At 27.9% G+C, this 19,552-nt stretch overlaps 2 protein-coding genes across 2 annotated transcripts; both read left to right on the top strand.

Moving 5' to 3' along the window:
- The first annotated feature begins 532 nt into the window (after window positions 1–532).
- On the top strand, window positions 533–12,757 carry LOC122713450 (MATH and LRR domain-containing protein PFE0570w-like). The gene is made up of 4 exons (XM_043933901.1): window positions 533–620; window positions 1,519–11,576; window positions 11,666–11,905; window positions 12,003–12,757. The coding sequence occupies exons 2-4, from the start codon at window positions 1,605–1,607 to the stop codon at window positions 12,054–12,056; spliced, it is 10,266 nt and encodes a 3,421-aa protein (XP_043789836.1). The 5' UTR covers window positions 533–620; window positions 1,519–1,604; the 3' UTR covers window positions 12,057–12,757.
- Window positions 12,758–16,053: 3,296 nt separating this feature from the next.
- LOC122713328 lies at window positions 16,054–18,641 on the top strand. Its single transcript, XM_043933678.1, has 8 exons — window positions 16,054–16,366; window positions 16,520–16,665; window positions 16,733–16,845; window positions 16,916–17,380; window positions 17,438–17,501; window positions 17,716–17,890; window positions 18,012–18,180; window positions 18,254–18,641. Exons 1-8 carry the CDS (start codon window positions 16,079–16,081, stop codon window positions 18,511–18,513), a joined length of 1,680 nt encoding a protein of 559 aa, XP_043789613.1. The 5' UTR covers window positions 16,054–16,078; the 3' UTR covers window positions 18,514–18,641.
- Window positions 18,642–19,552: the final 911 nt, after the last annotated feature.

The raw sequence follows: 19,552 nt of genomic DNA, 5'->3' as shown, positions 1-19,552 counted from the left end.
ATTCGTGGTTTAAACTTTTAAAAACACTTGCCATAATAATGTATTGATCAATTATGATGCAAAATATCTATCTTTTTCAATCAGATTGAATATTTATAATAACTATGAGTTTACAAAAAAATTCTTGATAATTCAATAATATAACGGTAATATTCTGATATATTTCATAAAAATATATATTATAATATTTTTAATGTTAAATAAATTAATTTTTTTTTAATAATTAATTTCCTTTTATTTTATTAAATAAATAATTAATTTTTGTAAAAACAAAAATTTTATTATTGTATATTTTGCATTATTATATTTTGTAATTTTAATATTTGTATTATTTTTTGTATCAATTATACAAAGTTATATAAAATAATAATTCAATTCGAAAACGAATAATAAATTTATATAAAATTCATGATAGTCAAATATTTTGGTAATATGAAAACACACCTTTGGGCATTTCAATTATCTTACGAGGAACAAAAAGTGTGATCGATACGATCCAACGGTAACGATTAAAATGAAACGTAAACGTAGCTAAGCTCCTGGCTCCAAAAGACGCATGATGTCTGTCTAGTAGTCATGTCCAATATGGCGTGTATATTGTGAGTTGCATTAACGTGCAGGTAAGATTTTATCATTTTCGTTTTTTTTACATCTGATAAATAAATTAAAAAATGAAAATTTCTGCATTTTACAATCTCAATATTTCGAATTTATATATATTTTTGCTTATAGATGGTTAACAAACTATTAATGAAACTTTTTGCTTAAAATATGTGAACTTTGTCAACCTTTGTACCTTCAAGGTCCGTTTGCTGAGGTGCATTTATGATGACAGATGTGTCGTGTAGAAAACATGTGTCTTTGATCGAATCGTTTCACGAAAATTCTAATTTCGCGTAAAACAAAAAAAAATTGATTTTTAAAAAAGATTTACTGCGCGATAAGATTCATTGTTGGCAACTGTTATTTAAATCTGAATGGAATAGTATATAATTAGAAGAATTGATGAAAAATTTTAGAATTATAATTCATTAATTAATTCGTAATTAAATCAACAATTTTAAAATTATAATTTTTTAGAATTATGTGAAATCATATTTTTTAAAATTGAAATTAAATAAGATTCATAATAACTTTGCATATAGTAGTAATAGTAAATGTGATAGTAAATGTTGGTGAACATATTTAAAAATGGAACAAATATAATTGAAATTTTAATTTCAAAAGATTTAGAAATATAAGTTTAATTTATATATTATAATATAAATAATATTTTATAAAATAGATTAAAAATATATATAAATAAGAAGCATTGTATCAAGGCATATACTCCTAACATATTGATGATTTAATCATTTTTAAAAATGCATTTTCTTCTTTAATTACTATGATTTCTTGTAATCTAATAAATACATAATTTTTAAAGTAACTTAAAATAAATTGATATAATTATATAGATAAATTAATAAATTAAATAAAATTAAAAAGGTTAAAACAAAATTAATTTTCTTTCTACAGGTTCTGTTCCTGCTTCTACTGCAATTATTTTTTGTGAATAAAGGGAATGAGATAAATATAGAAAATTTGTTGTAAAACAATGTACAATGAACTACGGTGGGAATATGCCAGATTGGCACCAATATAATACCTCACAAACAAATGAAGTTTCATCTTCTACGCAAAATATAAATTCTGGTCACCTTACATTCATTCCTGGTGTCAGTCCTACATTAAATCCAATTAGCCTTAACTCAGAGGGCCTAAATAAGCATCAGAATGATGCAAATTACAATTCAAGAAATTTTCAATCTTTTAACAATGCCTCAAATGGTTCAAATATTCCAAATAATAGCCCTCTTGCATCTATGGTGCAAATGCAGAATTGCATTGGCCATTATGGTTCTTCAAATACAAGAAATCCTATGTTAGATAACATAAATGCTTCTGTGGATCCTAGAAACACTACAATTGGAACTATAAATGATGAAATAGGATACAGAAGTAATCAGGTGCCTTTCAATGGACCTATAGGTCATCTAAATGGACCAAACTGCAATTTAAATGCACCTTCTGGACCTAGAACAGGGCCTGGGTCTATCCCTGGACCTAGAACTAATGGACTTGGAACCAATCCTAGCACTGGAACTGGTCCCAGTTCTATGTTTGGGCCTAGTTCCAGACATGGACCGGCACTAGGAACTGGATCAAGCTCTGGAAATATGGGACCAAGAAATACTAATATTAATTCACTACCTCCTGGGAAACCTGGCCCCTCTTCTTCGTTTATCCCTTGTAAAGGTTTGTGTTGCAATTCAGATCCTAATATTAATTATCAGCAGTGGGAGAAGTTTGGATCCTATCAAAATAATACATCATATAGAGATAATGTACATTCATCTAATTATCAGATTGAAAATAAACATTTTGGAAATAATTGTAATTTTAGAAAAGACAATTTAGAAGGTAAAGAAGTAATGAGTCCCGTATTACCTAATGCGCCCACTATAGATCATAGAAGAAATTTTGCAGATTATAAATATCATAAGGATCATCTAATGCATAGAAATTATGTAACATCTTCAGGAATGTTTCACAATTACTCCATGCAAAATTACAATTATTCTACAGAGCATCAAAAATATCCATATCCAATAAAAGAACATACAAGGACGAATAATATGAACATGCCGAATTCAGGAATACTTAAACATCAAGAACAAAATTTCATTCCCCAACAAAAGTTCAATAACAAACAATTCCAATATCAGAATGGGAATATGTTACCCAAAGGGATGCCTAATTTAAATGTAAATACAAATATGGCATCATCCTCTCAAAATCCATATTTTAATACGCAATTTCCAAGAAATATTTCTGCAGAAATGCCTCACGAATGTCAAGAAACCACTGATAATGCTGCAATGATAAACAGAATGCAGAATACCTTTATGCACAACTCTTCTCCACAACATCAAGTATATCAACATAAAATAGCAATGCAAAAATTTTCAATAGAAAATCATCTTAGAGAATTGAGTAGGATACCTGGCTATCAATCCCATCCCAAATATAAAGAATGTATTCTCAGATACAGAGAAGTATTAAAATTACAACAATCATCTGGATATCAAAATCCAATTCAACAAACTCCACGTGTAGCAACACCGATAAACACAATGCCTCCTATTAATTTGCAGTTCGATCAGAATGGTATGTTGATAAATTCCAATTATCTACCGGATAATTTTCCCAAGTTGCAACATGCACCGATCATGGAACAAACATCAAAAGACATTGATAAACAAAATAAGACTCAAGATATTGGTATAGTTAACGAAAAATGTCAACAATCGCAGCAATCAGAGCAATTAATGATTCCCCAGCAAAGCGAGCATGTTCCTTCTTCTTGTACAGAGACATTTCAAAAGCAGAATCAATTCTCGATACACGAAGATTTCAATCAAAATCAATTAAAAGTACAAACGAGTGAGAGTCACAGCTTTAATACTTTAAATACTAACACTAGCAACGAAACAATGATGCAGCAAAAAACTTCGAAAGAGTTTGCCAATAAACCGGATTTGGACGTCAGACAATTCTTGGCTAATTGGGATGAAACTGACGATGAAGATGGAACGACTAACTTGCCAGACACCGTTCTAAGTGAGACAACCCCGGTCGTTGTGGTAAGTTACGAAAATATTGATCTTTCATCGAAAACAACACAAAATACGGAAGAAATATCGAGGAAAAATAATTTCTGTTCAAATGATACCATTGAAAATAACAAAGAAGGCGAAACGAATGTAATAACAGCCCAAGATTGTTTGACGATATCCTATTCAGCGTCTGACAATTCTCAAATTGTAAAAACTTCCAAAAGAACTATAGGAGAAGGCGTTGTAAAACCTGGAAGCATTATACACTGTATCAGCAACGGTCCCGACGACATACCTACGATTCACATAGTGGACAATTTAGAAATAAGCAACATCCTGGGGGCTCCTGACGATCAGGTTATACAAACATTGGAGAAACAGAAGACAATACCATTTTTCAGGGAATCGAATAATGATGACGAAACAGAGGCGATAGTACGCGAAAGTGCAGAAGAGCAGGAAGCCAAGAGCGACACAACTCGTATACTGCCCACTCCTGATTATACTCCGTCTTTGGATAATATTAATAAAAATACAAGTGTAAAGAGCTCGAGCATATCCGAAACTATGAAAACGGCTACAATAAATACGAATCACGAATTAAGGGTGTTATCAACGTCGGAAAAGGAGAATCTAGACGTTGGTGATAACATAGAATTGAAGAAACAGCACAGCTTCGAAGAATCCCATAATCCTGACGATATTAGTTTACCAGATTTGCCAACGTCCGAATGCACACCGATATCTACTACATTGAACACCCCTATTCACTCCGACACCGAAGAATCATCGTCTCGTAACATAGAGGATTTATCAATATCCACAAATCCCATAGAGGTGATGCAAAACAGTCCAGTAATCAGTTTTACACAGTTAAATAGCGAGGATAAAGTGAAGAATAGATCTCTCGATACTTTGGATCTCGAGTTTCAAAAGGAAAATAATAATAATAATAATAATAATAATAATAATAATAATAATAATAATAATAATAATCATAAGAGCAACGAGATCGATACCTCGAACGAACAAGAGGTAAGCGATTTTGATTTCTCGAACAATTCTAAAACAAAATCGAACGAGGTAACGAGAAATAGACAGACGAAGAATTTTGAGGTTAACAGTTCGAGAAAGAAAGCGTGCCTGATGGACGGAAAAGAGGAGGATATAAGGAACACGTGCGATGTTCTAACATCCATCGAGTATGAATCGGAGGTTGAGGATTACGTGCACGAGAGAAAACACAAAAGAAGATCGATGAAAACGACGATAAGAGGTGGAATTCAAAAGCGTGACACAGGCGACAACGTCAATTCTAATGCAAATTTAAGCCGAACGATGGCGTCCGACGACGAGTCGCAAGCATTGAAAAATGATAAAGAGTTGTACAGAAGGAAACGGATAAAGGATGTGTCAACAAACACCTCCTGTCCAACATCCTGCGAGCATGATTTAAACATTAAGAAAAGGATAAAAGAGGGGGCTGGTTGGAAGGACAAGTGTACGGATAAATATTCGGATAAGAATGTCGGCCAGAAAAGGGATACCGTTCATTCGAAACAATCGAAAGTCTCTGATACTATGAGAAAGTTAGACGATTCGAGCTCGATCGAAGGTGAAGAGCATTCCGTGTGCCATATGACTTCTCAATGCAAACACTGTTCCGTTGCTGTGATAAAGGATAACGTTGCCTTAAACGATAAGAGAACACACGGCAGCGCGGGCAGAATGACGAGTTTAAAGGAGTCCAAGAATACCAAAGAGCTTCCCGAAGAGACGGAAAATAGAAAGCACGTATCCGGCAAAACGACGTTCCACGAGAGCATTCAATCTCAAACTTCTAAATTGTTGCAGAAAGATTTGAAAACGACGGTGGACGGGGATGTCAGATACACCGCCGAGGAGATGCGTTTACTGAAAGAGTATAGGAGAACGAAAGAGAAGATGTATCAGGATGACGAGAAGAAGAGGTTAAAAATAGGTGGTCACAAAGCGAGATGTTCGAGGCAGAGCACCGAGATACCAGGGATACCACGCAAAGCGTGTCTGGAAAATTCAATATCTTCTATAGTAAATTCGGGGAATCTCGTGACGCAGGAGGAGGCGAAGAAGGGCCATCCGAAGAATTTAGTAAAAGGCCCCGATTTTGGTATTCAAGTGGCGAACGTGAACTTGAAGATTAAGGATAACGATATCGGTAAGAAATTAATTCTCGGCGATAAATCATCAGGCCATCATCAGGAACACGCGAAAGATTCTTTGGAGGGAATCCAAATTGAGATCAACGTTTCGTGCACGGACAGAAACGCGAAGGGGCAGGAGCAGCGATTGCTGTACGACGATCGTAGCCTGTACGAGATCCACGATCCCCCTTCTTTTTCCAACACGTTGGAACGTAGATCGCACGCCAATGAGAATCAGGAGAGCGATGCGAAATTATCCGACAGAGATCAGGGATCATCGTGTGAAAAATTCGATGATCCCTCGGTAGATCCTATCGAATCGAGCCAGGTGAAAAAAAGCGAAGGTGAGAAAAATTTGAGGGCGGTGAGAAAGGATGGGGGGAGAGGCTCGTTGGAAGGAAACGAGGAAATGAATTCTGCCGTTCCCGAAGAAACTTGCGATTACACGTCGGATAATCGATTCATAAATAAATCCTTGTGCAACGAGGATGTATCTTGCAAGGATAAAACCGAGGCAATTCAGGGTATTAATTACGAAATCGATCCTATGGATGTAATCAAATCAAAAAGCGCAATATCAAGTACTGCCATAATCGATGCAAATAATAAAATTAAGGGGAGGGATAAGGTGGAGAACGAGAATAGGGAAGATAATAATTCCATTCGGGTGAATGATGATCGGATAGGGAAGGCGCAGAAGAATGGTTCCACGAGTTCGATCGATGTCTCGAGTGTGATAATGGAAAAGGAGATGGGGTGTCTCTCGAAGACTTCTACGAAACTGCCGGAAAGCAACTTTGAGTTAAGAAGCAATTCGTTAAGTAATTTGGGCAATTTGGATTTAAAGAATTTAAAATATTCTGGTATTGATTTAGATCGTGATCACAGGCCAGACGAGGGATCGGAAAAGGATGAAGTGTGCGCAGGCAGATGGAAGAAGCCAAAGATGGACGACATTTTCGAAGAAATGTTTCAAAGTAGCAATGGATACATAAATCCCATATTCTCGAGTATAGATAAATTAGAAGATCTGCACACAGTTCCTGTATACACAACCAAAGATGGAAAAATATCTTATAGTCCTAATCGAAGATTCACTTATCACGAATTGATGATGGAGGCCCGTAAACGAGACTCTTACTCTTCCGTGAAATCAAAATCTCATTACACGGATAATTGGAACAATTATTACAATTCTTCAAAGTTTCGTAAATTGTACAAGAGGAAGCGACATCACGGCCTTAGCGAAAGGAAGAAATACGAATATAAGAATACAAAGTACCTTTATGATAGGAAAAGAAACAATTCGGATGAATTTTACAGTAAAAATCATGTTAAGTACAAAGATTACGTTCACAGCATTAGGAACAATAATGCCGTTTGGACCGATCATTATAAAATGGATAAAATGTACAGCAGCAGTGATTCCGATGAACAGATTATGGATCGCAATAAAAATTGCATTGCCGAAGCGAGTAATTGTAAGAAAGATCAGAATACGAGCAGTAAATGTGTAACTACATCCAAGAAAGATGAATCGGTTGGGATCGAGAAATTAGATTTGGAGTCTAAAAATGAAGAGAATAATGGTACCGATAATTTATCGAATAAAGATAAAGATTTAGATTTAGGAGACCCGCAACCAGTTGAATTTAATATCCTTGATAAAAGTAATGAAGATTGCGAAATTACCAATTATACAAACAATCCTCATATGCAATCGAATATTGCATCAACTTCTGTAGAGTCGGATCATGAAAATAAAAAACAAAATGTGGAAAATAATGTAGATAAATGTTTAGATGATTCAGAATTGAATAACTTAAAGCCAGAACAAGAAGGAGGAAATCTTCGAATAAATGAAAATGAAAATTCGAAAAATGAATGCACTAATAAAATTATCGATAAAATTGAAGTGGAAAATGGAATTATTCATGAAAGTGAAGAGAAGGAGGGTGTAAATGAGAAGGAGAGCGTAGATGAGAAGGAGAGCGTAGATGATTCAACTTCGAAAGAAGAAAAATCCTCAATGAATAAAGATATGCCAGAAATTAGTTTGAGCGATCTCGAAGAAGAAAAGAATGATAAAAACGTTGTTTCGGAGGGAACAGATATCGAACAGCATGAAGAAGAAATTGATGCGAATGTGTTTGATGATCAAACTCCTCCGGAAACTGAAAAGAATTTTGAAAGTATAGAGCATAGTGTAGAAATTAACAAAAATTCAGAAACTGGCCAAGTTGATATATCAGAGTCTGTAATTGATGCGACAAATGAAGTTTCAGAGCTTCAAGTAGAATCTAACGGATTCGATCAAATTTCGCAAGAATTTTTGAATCCGGAAAAACCAAGCGACGTGTTTAATGAAATTGTCGAAAAATGTGAGAAAGATATCGGTGAAGGAAATATCTTGGAATGTGAAAAAGAAAGTGTGCAATTCATCACGGAAGTTGAAATTTCTAGTGAAAATCAAGGGCACGAAGAAGATTTGAACGAGGTAAAAGAAAAAGGTGCTGAGCTTTTGAATTATAATAATGATGATAATTCGTTGAAAGATACTTCCGTTTCTGTAATGGAACAAGAGGAATCCGAATCTCAATTAATGTTGACAGATTTAACGGATCGATACATTTCTGTTGAAACCATCGAATACGATGAAAATATTAATGCAGATTCTGATCAAATAGATGACGAACAAAATTTTTCCGAAGAGCAAAATTTTGTTGGTTTTCCAGAAGATCAAATTGACATTGAAGATAAATGTATCACTGAAACTGTATCAAATAAAGGTGAAATAGAAGTTATTCTGTCAAATATAGAGGAAACTTTAGTCGAAGAAACAATAGGAAATGATGGTTTAAGGATCGAGAACGAACAAGATGATTTGCTAACTGTCTCCGAGATAAATTGCGATCAAGATTCATTAGTAGGAAAAGAAACGCTTATTTTCAATACGTATTGTGCTAACTCGCCAGGTATGGACGTTGAAATTAGCAAAAATAAGACTGAAGAAGATGAATCAAAAGAAGAGAAAATTCCTCACGAAAAAGTTAATAATAAAAATTTAATTAATTCGTCGGATAGCAATACAGACGTGGAGGCAATACCCAAACTGATTATAAAGAAAGCTGACGCGTCAAATTTGAAATTAGAGTGTTCAATAGATCATACAGATTCTTCTGAAAGTTACAATAAATACGATACGAAATTATTATCTGAATTACGTCCAAAAATACCAAAGGTGATCATTATGAAAAATAGGTCACGATCAGTGACTCCAACGGTTGAAATTTTAGAAAAATCTAAATATGATAAAACACAATCTTTTATTCCAGAGCAAAACAAAAATATGGATATGGATAACAAAAATGTTGAATCGTATACTTTAAAATACAGTAATTACGAAAATAAAGTACCTAAGGTGAGAATAAAATTGGAGGATATATCATCGAAAGATTTGAAATTATATTTAAAACGAAAAGCTACTAAGAAGACTATTCCAAAGGTGAGAATTAAGAAACTTAAAACGCAAGAGAGTGAAAGGTTTGAGATGGAGAATAGTTCAGGGACAGAAGGAGAAGCGGAAACTTCTTCTGATGAAGAAGATACAAATTTTCACGAATCGATGTCCAGCGATATGGAAAATGAAAGAATACCAAAACTAAAATTGAAAAAACAAGAAGAAAATAAATATTTTTCACCAGAAAGAAATAAAGGAAAAGATTCGAATATTTCTAAAATTTCCTTGAAAAAAAGCAAAAGAACAAAGGAAGAAGATTCGAAACACACTGCCAATAAGAACACGGCAATTAACGATGAATTAAAGAAGAAGTTTCCTCAATGCATTATCGAGAAAATTCCTAAGGTTATAATAAAAAGAACCCAGATCGGAACAGAATTTAAATGCGAAATTAGTAAAAGTAAAAAGACTTCAATCGCTGAAACTTCAAAATGGCAACCGAAAGTAAAATTACAAAGATTAAATGTTTTGGATTATATGGTGAAAGATTTGAAGCAATCGAAAAGTATCATTGATACGACCACTCACGTAAAGGATAATAAAGATAATGATATTAGTAATGAGGTTGCAATTGACAATAATAAAATAAAATTATCTAGATCTAATTCAGTATCCAATTTATCTCCTACTAAGTGCAAACAGAGAAGATTATCAGACTCTGGTTTTATAAAAATACATTCGAAATCAATTACTGAATTCGATGATAACTTAGATGATAATAACTTGGATGATAATATTTTCAAATCAAATAATAATGAAAGTAAAAATTTAAAGAAGAAGGAGAAGAAGAAATTATTTTCTCAAAATGAACAAATGTATTGTAATTATAATGATGAGAGCGAGGATGAAATAAAAGAGACTGTCACGAAACATTCCTTTAGAAATATTTTAACGAACGAAAACAACGATCTGATGGTTGTGAAGAAGAAATACTCATCATTTGGGACCAAGGGAAGTACATCTCTTATAGAAGATAAATTTCTAGATTCTGTCACATGTTTAGATAATAATGATAATGATAGTTCAATAATTAAAATCGATTCTTCTGATGAAAGTCAAACTACCATAGAAATTCTGCCAGCATCACCAAATAGTAGCGATGATGAACCAAAGAATTCTGAATCTGAAAATACTAGTAAAATAAACATGGCAAATGCAATCCCAACTCAATTGGAATTAGAATTGGAGCTTATTGATAACAATAATATGTATTCTGATATATTTGCATCAAAAATTGACTATGCATCGCATTCTAAAAACAAATATATTAATCAAGAACCGACTGAATCATATTTCGATGAATTTCAACATTTCTCGCAAGATACTTTTGATCAAAACGATCATATCTTAATAAATAACAATCAACAATCGTATAATTCAGAAAAAGAATCAAATGACTATTTTTATTGCAATGATTTATTGGTTAAAGAAGTATTAGCTGCTAAGGAAACATTGAAGAAATGTTTGACTCGACCGGAAAACATAGATATAGAAGAAAGAAAATCGCGATTGAAAACAGTAGCTGAAAAGAAGCAAGGTTTAAGTTTCAGTTTTAACAATTTTGGAAAATCATTAGATAAATTTGAAAAAGTATGTACTAACAAAGAACATGATGAAGTAAAAAAGGATAGAACATCTAAAAATTTAGAAAAGAAAGAGCACAAATTTCCTCGTAAAATGAAAACGGAAGAAATTGAAGAAAGTTGTTCAAAACAAGATGAAAGTTTTTCTCTGGTTTGCCCTACAGCTTCCACACACGAAGAGAATAATATTTCCGAATTGACAACGATTTCGTTAAAAGCTTCTAAAAAATTTGATAAAACAACAGTGAGCAACAAGGCATCCCTGAATAATTCTGATCCATTACATAACAACACAAAAGAATTGCAGGAGGAAAAATCTCAGAAAAAAAACAATAGCAGCGAATATCAAAAAGAAAATGATAATTCAAATGATACAAAGACAAAAGAGGATAATATGCCATTATTAGTGCCAGAGTTTTCTTTAAATTTTGATTCTAATTCAGATAGAGATAGTTCCAGATCTCCACCTGTTATAACGAATCAAGAAGAACAAATGATAGGAGATGTAAAGTTAATGGAAAGTAAAATGATAAGTCAAATTGAAAAAATAGATGAAAATAAAAAACATTCCTATAAAGACTGTGAAATGACAATTGCTGATATTATAACGCAATTAGCTTATCATGAAAAGGTATAAAAATATTTATTACTTTTAATTGCTTAATTAAATAAATTTTTATATAATTATACGATGAAGTTAATTTTAATGACTTATTACAGGCAACAATAAAACATAAAAGATATTGCAATTTGTGCGAAAGATGGTTTCCTACAACTTCACGACATCGCCGACATTTAGCTGGATATCAACATCGTTATATGGAATTGACACAACGTAAAAGTATACACGCGCTTTTTATTCTTTTTACTGGCAAACCATGTCCAAGACTTTTGCCAGCAAATATCATTCGCACTGATTGTTCTATAGGAGAATTAACACCTTTGCAAATTGCGGTTCAGGTATAATTTTATTTCATATATTTGTTTATATTTTAAATTCAAAATATGTTTACATTTTAAACTCAAAATATTTTATTTTATTGATTATTTTTTATAGGATGTTGCAAAATGTGTCGAATATGTGCAACCGGATCATAAGACAAAAGAATAATAATAATGAGTTACTATAAATTATTTTGGCTGCATAGATGATTTCCTGTGATTATATATACTGAAACAAATGATGTGAGTACCTTTGAAAAATGTACTATAATGATAAACAAAATGAATTCTGTGACTCTTTTAATCTCAATGGAATTGTATATTTTCAATATGATTACTATTCTTGGCAATCATATTATATCATTATATAATATATATATATATATAAAAACAATAAAATTAACATCTGTGAGCTTTGCAAAAAAAGAAAGCTTTGTTGATTGATGTTAATTGTTAAGTTACTTGAAAATTACTTTAAATAGTTAGATATTTAGCCAAAGATTTTAGCAAAAAAAAAAAAAAAAAAAAAATAAATGTATATGTTACATTATTTATAGTTTTGGAAGACTACACAGTCTTTTATTTGTACAAATGAAAATATGATAAGTAAATGTGCTCGTTATGAATTTTTATTTATATTGTGAAAAGACTTATATATACAATGCATAAATATATGTGTATATATATATATATATGTGTGTGTATGTATTTATATATATATGTATATATATATATATATATATATATATATATATGTATGTATGTATGTATGTTTATTATTCTTGTTTTAAAAAGTATGTATTCTTGCAATGTTAAATAGTAAACCTAAAATTATATATGGTTACATTTATATAAAATTATATATTTGAAACAGGGGTAGTCAAAATAATATCTCTATATGATATGTATGTTATAAAACAAATTGAACTATGAAATGTTAAAATGCCAAAAAATTTATACAATATGAATGAATGAACATAATATAATTTAATTTTTAAAATTAAAAATTATATATATTCTCTGAAAATAAAGTATCCTATATATAAATTCTCATAAATTTCAAATCTTGATTTTATTTATATTTATTTTTAATAAGTATAAATTTTTATAATAAGAATAGATTAATAATATAGATTAAGTTAATAATGATATAATAATGATATAAGCATTTAAAGTTAATTGGTATAAGCAATAACATCTCATAGTTCAATAAAAAGCTTATAAATAATATATCTATTCACTCCCCTGTCACATGTTTATTAAAATTATGTTGATTAAAATTATTAGATGTGCCTAATAAGTTACTGTTTACAAATAACAAAGTTTTTAATTGTTTTTAAATGTTATAAATGTTTTTCTTATTATTCTATTAATATATACATATTGGGAGTGGCAAAGAACAAGTTCCTGGTTATAAAAAAAGATGGAATAAATATATTCCTTGTTAAGAGGCTACAAAAAAAAATAGATGTTATACTAATACAGGGTTAACAGACTATATCTACAATTGTTTTATAATTTACTTTTTCGCGGTTTACATTCCAAAGAATAAAAATGCAGTAAAAGTCACTTTATTGAAAGATCTAGTTTTATCATTAAATGCAACCAAATAAAAAGAAAATATAATATATTTATATATATATATATAAGTCTATCAATTGTTATTCCACTTAATGTTTTGTTTCTTATAACTTTGTTTTAATTTTTCATATTTTATTTGCACGAGTGCCTTAAAATACACCTAACAGTATTTGTCGTATCGTGTTATGTATATCATATAAGATTAAATGAAAAAAATTATATATATATATATATATTTCTATTATTCTTGTATAATATATGCATAATACATGTTGCAATTATGAGAACATTAAATTATATACCATTGCATAATAAATATATTGCGAATAATTTTTCTATAAATATGTAAATCTCAAATTTATTTTACAACTTTTACTGTAATTTTATTTACAATTTATCTATGTAAGTGTGTCTTTTAAAATCATTTATATATATTTAAAATAAGCTCTATAATAATAATATAAACTAAGAAAAATGTTCTCTTGATTGAAGCTTTGTTATGCAGATATTTTAATGATATCATTGTGTGTTCTATGTGCCTAAATTTTAAGAAATTTGTATGCATCAGAAGTTCAAATATGCATAATATTACTTATATACATATATTCAACATAATATAAACATGCATCACTTGTACATTGTATGAAGAAAAACAAAGTCTAAAAAATTTTTATAAGTATAAATTATTATGTGATAAAAAATATATCAGTTTAATTTTTATGCCATGTTTCACAAAAAAACTAAGTTTATTAACATTAAATATTCTGAATATTTAGTTGTGTGGATATCTATACAAATTTTAAATATATCAAAATCATAAATGTAGCAATTTATCATATGATATTAAATTTCATTAGCGATTTAAATATTACAGATTCTTCATCTAAATTCAAATAATTTAGTAATGTTGTATCTATTAAAGAACCAGGATATTTTTAAATATGATTACATTTAAAACATATGCTTTATTTAGTTGAACATTGATTTTTTAAAAAAATTAAATTGCTGACTTCCATTAATGTAAATTATTATAAGATTGCACTGATTCAAATATTATCAGTTAAAATAATTTATATTAAAAAAAAAGAAAAAAAAAAGAAAAAAGAAAAAGTGAAAAGAAAAAAAATTCTTTTATCATTGATAGCAATATTATTATTTAGTTTAAAGATTTAAAATTTTTATGTGCAAGTTATCAATTTGTAAATCAAATTAATTATAGAGGTGGATTTATTTATAAATCAAACAAACATTTATAAATCAATAAAAAAAATTTTCATAAGTCAATATTATATATACATCCATCTATTTTTGATTTATAATCTTTTTATATTTTTTAACATTTCAATTATCACCTATAATGGCACTACTTAGATAAGGCAGATCTGTATAGAAAAATAAGTGCAATTGTATATTTTTACAAAGTTTACAATTAATTATTCTATCAGAAAATACTAATTTTTAAAATGGTCATTAGCTGTGCAATTCTAAATCAAATAAATTATTTATACAGTTCTGCTATAGTTTTATACACAATGTGTGATTAACATAATAAAATAATTGTATGATATACATTATAAATAAGCTATAAAAATGTTTTAGATTTGTAGCATTTTTTAAATTTCATTATATCCAATATATAATATATGTAAAAATTTTAAAAACATTATATATATATATATATATATATATATATATAAATATTATAAAAAAGAAATTAATAATAAAATTTTATAATTGTTTAAATTTAAAAAATTGTTTAATTTATATGAAATTATATATATGAAATTATTACGAATAAATTATAAAAAATAGATTAATAGATATTTTAAAAAATAGAAGAAAGAAAAATGTTACATATCTAAAACTAAAACCATTCCATAATTAGAATAAGAAATTTAATTAATAAAAATAAATTGTATGAATCAATAGATTATTTTCTGTTATTGTACTTAGGCTACAGAAGTGTATGCAATTGCAAAATTTTAGTTGATATATTAAAGAAATAATAAATAAAAAAAATTATATGTCTTTTTCTAATCCTTTAATATCCTTTTTTTTTAATCGTTATTTGTTTATCTGCTTTTATTTATATAATAAAATTATACGATTATAACATTTTATTATTTTTAAAAATTACATTACTACATTTCTGTTTTTCATAGGTTATTATATTTATATACAACAAATTCAAAATTGCATTGAATTAATATATCTATATACATAATACGAAAATGTATTATTCTAAAATATAATATAAAATACTATATAATGGGTATTTAATAGATCAATTTTATTTACATATTTTTTCTACATGTTATTTTCTTATTAATAATTGAAATAAAAATAAAATTTACCATTTAATAATTAGTAATATGCGATTTCAAAGGATTCATAAAAATATATTAATATTATTAATATAATTTAAAATAATATCGTATATATTTGATATTTTTTTTAGATATTTTTAAATAATTTATTATATATTTTAAAATTTTAATATATCGCATATATAAATTCTTGACTAGTTTAATTAAATGTTACATAAAGTTATTGATCAAAACGGAAAGTCAAAAAGCATGCGCGTTTTTCTTACTTATAAATGACAAGAAGATGATGTTTTACAAAGCTTTGCAAGTGTTTTTCCATTTTTTTACAATTTTATTATGTGTATCTGGTGAAACGTTAGTAAAAAAAAATGAAAAACGCACTAATTTCAGAAACAATTATCAAATGTGCCTCGACAGTTTTAAAATTCACGAAGATAAAATTATTCGAACACAGGAATCCCGAGATATGGGTGCTAAATTTTTAAAAGAATACGACGTTGATTCTAGAGAAGACTGTTTAAAGTTTTGCTGTGATACTGAAAGTTGTGATGTATTTATTTTTGAAGAAAAGGTATAAGAGTAGTTTTATAGTAGATATAATATAGTATATATAGTATATATTATAGTAGATCTAATATAGTAGAAAAATAACAAAAATTCTTTTGTTTTAATAATTAAATTATTTACATTTTATTAATAATAAATTAAAATGTATATTATACAGAAATCAGGAAGTTGTTATCTTTTTCAATGTGGTCCATTACATGACTTTAAATGTAAATTTACCAATCATGCTAATTATAGTAGTGCAGTACGCAATTATAATTCACAATTGGAAAAAGAACAAGAACATGAATTACAATCTCTTAGGTAGGCAATAATTATTTTGTTGTTTATAATATTTTAATAATAGAATAATAATATTTTTTATATGTAGAAAATTATCAGATCCAGCACCACCAGAATATTTCTTCACAGAACCATCTATGAAATTAATTACAACTTTAACACCAAAATCATCATTGACAACATCTCTACCTATTAAGCAAGGTACATAAAAATCAAAATTTTATATCTATAATTTTATAAGACAAAAAAATAAATATATTATATTTTTTAGTTTGTAGTAGGAATCAATATGAGTGTCGTTCATCTGGAGATTGTATAGCAGTATATAATGTATGTGATGGTATACCACAATGTGCAGATGGATCTGATGAAGCAGCAGATCTAGTATGTCCCACAGAAAAGCCAACAATCTTGCCTTCTATAATTCAAGGACCTCAATCACCTTCACCATTATTACCTGTTGATATAATAAAATATCAACAAATGATTGATCAACATAAATCCCTCCCTCCTATGTATGCTCGCATTCCAGAAGTTAATTGGAAATTGCCTAATTTATCTCATAGAATGATTCCACAACAGCCTCTTTTATATTCAGTTCAACGAATGGAAGTACCTCAAATACATAAAGGTTTTGCTGCACCAGGATATGCATGGGATTATCAATCTATGTATGATCAAAACAAAGACATTTATAATTCGTTTCATGAACAAGGAAATTCAAATCCTTATGAACGTAAGTAATGATTATTTTATTGAATAAAATGGAATTATTAAAGTATTTTATTTGTAGAAGATCAATCGCATATATTTAATCATAAAGGATCGGGTATAATAGGGGAAAAAGAAATAGACAGGTAATATATCTAATATATACCTAATTGAATAATATATATTTAAATAAAAAGTAAAAACTTAAAAAAAAGTTAAATAAAAAATAGATATTTAAATAAATATCTAATTAAAACTTTTAATAATTATTAAAAGATATTAAGAAATTATAAAAATATTAAGTATTTATATTTAATTTTTTTAAATTAAATAATTTTTTAATTATTTTAAATTATTTAGTGGCATCTATTCAGATATAAAACATCCATATATATCACATTTTCCATCCTCGAATAGAGGCAGATGGCAAAATAATCAAGTTTATCCATCTTCATCTTCAATATCAAGTGTGCAACAGAAGCAAATATTTGAAATAGAAAAAAGTGTTATTATTACAACAACACCTCCTTGTGATGTATGTATTATTATGATTTTAAATTTTTTTGATTTTATGATTTTAAAATTTATCGTAATAAAATCATACATAATAATATAATACATAAATAAATAAATAAAATAAAATATTATGATCTTAGACATCACATGAACAAAAAGATGTTTCAAAAAATAAAGATAATAACAAAATTTATCAACAAGAAGATAAACATGTACTACATGAAAAAGAAATTAATCAAAATAATAAACAAAATACATTAAAAGATGAAACGCCAAAATTTAATCATATTCAACCAAAAGAGCCAAAAGGTATGTTTTTTGATTAATTATTTCTACTTCAAAATTTTATTATAAACAATTAATTTACATATATATATTTTAGAACATAAAAATATAATGGTTATAAAAGATCATATTAAAGAACATGGGAAAAATACCTTAATAGCAGAATATTTAAAAGCAAATGAAAATGAAGTTCTAAAACCTAGGGGAGCAGTTATATCTTTGGCTTTAGGACTTACAATAATAGCTATTACAGCTACGTTAATTGCTTGTCGATTGCGAGTTGTTCGAAGACGTGGAAGACGACATGGACCATATGCCTATGATGCGGATTATTTAGTAAATGGAATGTATCTTTAAGTGAGTATGAATTTTTTTAGACGAAGAAGTTTAGTGATATTTTTATATTGTTTTAAATAATTATATAATAAAACACGTTTTATTTTAACACTTTGATTTTTAAACAAATTGAAAATATTTGTTTGTACTTTATACTTATGAAATCTTTTTTGCTTTTTTTGATGTGCAATATATTTTATGTAAAAATAATTGTATTAAATTTATTAATATGTAAAATTTATTAATTGTAAAATTTCTATATATTTTGTTAAATTTATGTTATATTTACAAGAAAAATATTAAAATATTTCATGAAATAAATTTTTAATCAAATAACTTATATTCATCAAAGTTCTTTATTCTAATTTGATATTGATTATATAATAAGTTTTGTTTTTTGAAAATATTGACAATACAAGAAAAAATTAAAAATTATCAAATAGAATAATTTCTGATATAAAATACTTTCATAATATGAAAAAATTTTAAAGAATTTAATAATAAAATTTTGTCTATGGAAATTTAAGATAATATATTTGAAAAAACAGAACTAACAACTTGTAACAAAATTATATTTATACATAACTTTTACAGCCATATAATACATAAGGTACATAACTATTCTCAATAATAAAATCAATGTTTTCAAGATTATAATAATTATCTATTCTAAAAAAATTGTTATTTTGTTGCTTTTTATATTTTAATTTAATTTTTTATCTCTATAAAAATGTTCTCATTTGAATTTTCTTGTATTTCTAAAAAGGAATACATGTATATATACACATAAATTCAATTAATCTATTATTAGATATAATGCAAATATAAAAATTACTATATTATTATAATTCTATATGCGTCTAAAATTTTCAAATAATCATATTTTTAAGTACTGTAATATTATTTACCTTAACTAAATTCAATAATGTGTATAAAATAATATTATAATATTAAAAAAAAAAAATGAAAGAACTTAAATTACTAACATTTTTCCTATTATATTATAATTATTTTCAATAATATTAAAATAATCAGCTAGCTAGTAAATTGAAAAAATTTT

The sequence above is a fragment of the Apis laboriosa genome, unplaced genomic scaffold (genome assembly GCF_014066325.1).
Source record: "Apis laboriosa isolate Shangri-la unplaced genomic scaffold, ASM1406632v1 scaffold23_cov150, whole genome shotgun sequence".
NCBI lineage: Eukaryota > Metazoa > Arthropoda > Insecta > Hymenoptera > Apidae > Apis > Apis laboriosa.
This window is presented reverse-complemented; position numbering and strand designations above follow the sequence as displayed.

Excerpts from the sequence above, each read along its gene's own strand:
- LOC122713450 (XM_043933901.1), top strand. The coding sequence starts at position 1,605 with ATGAACTACGGTGGGAATATGCCAGATTGGCACCAATATAATACCTCA. Across the intron at positions 11,577-11,665 it reads AATTAGCTTATCATGAAAAG|GCAACAATAAAACATAAAAG; the intron begins GTATAAAAATAT and ends GACTTATTACAG. Across the intron at positions 11,906-12,002 it reads CTTTGCAAATTGCGGTTCAG|GATGTTGCAAAATGTGTCGA; the intron begins GTATAATTTTAT and ends TATTTTTTATAG.
- LOC122713328 (XM_043933678.1), top strand. The coding sequence starts at position 16,079 with ATGATGTTTTACAAAGCTTTGCAAGTGTTTTTCCATTTTTTTACAATT. Across the intron at positions 16,367-16,519 it reads TATTTATTTTTGAAGAAAAG|AAATCAGGAAGTTGTTATCT; the intron begins GTATAAGAGTAG and ends TATATTATACAG. Across the intron at positions 17,891-18,011 it reads CAACAACACCTCCTTGTGAT|ACATCACATGAACAAAAAGA; the intron begins GTATGTATTATT and ends TTATGATCTTAG.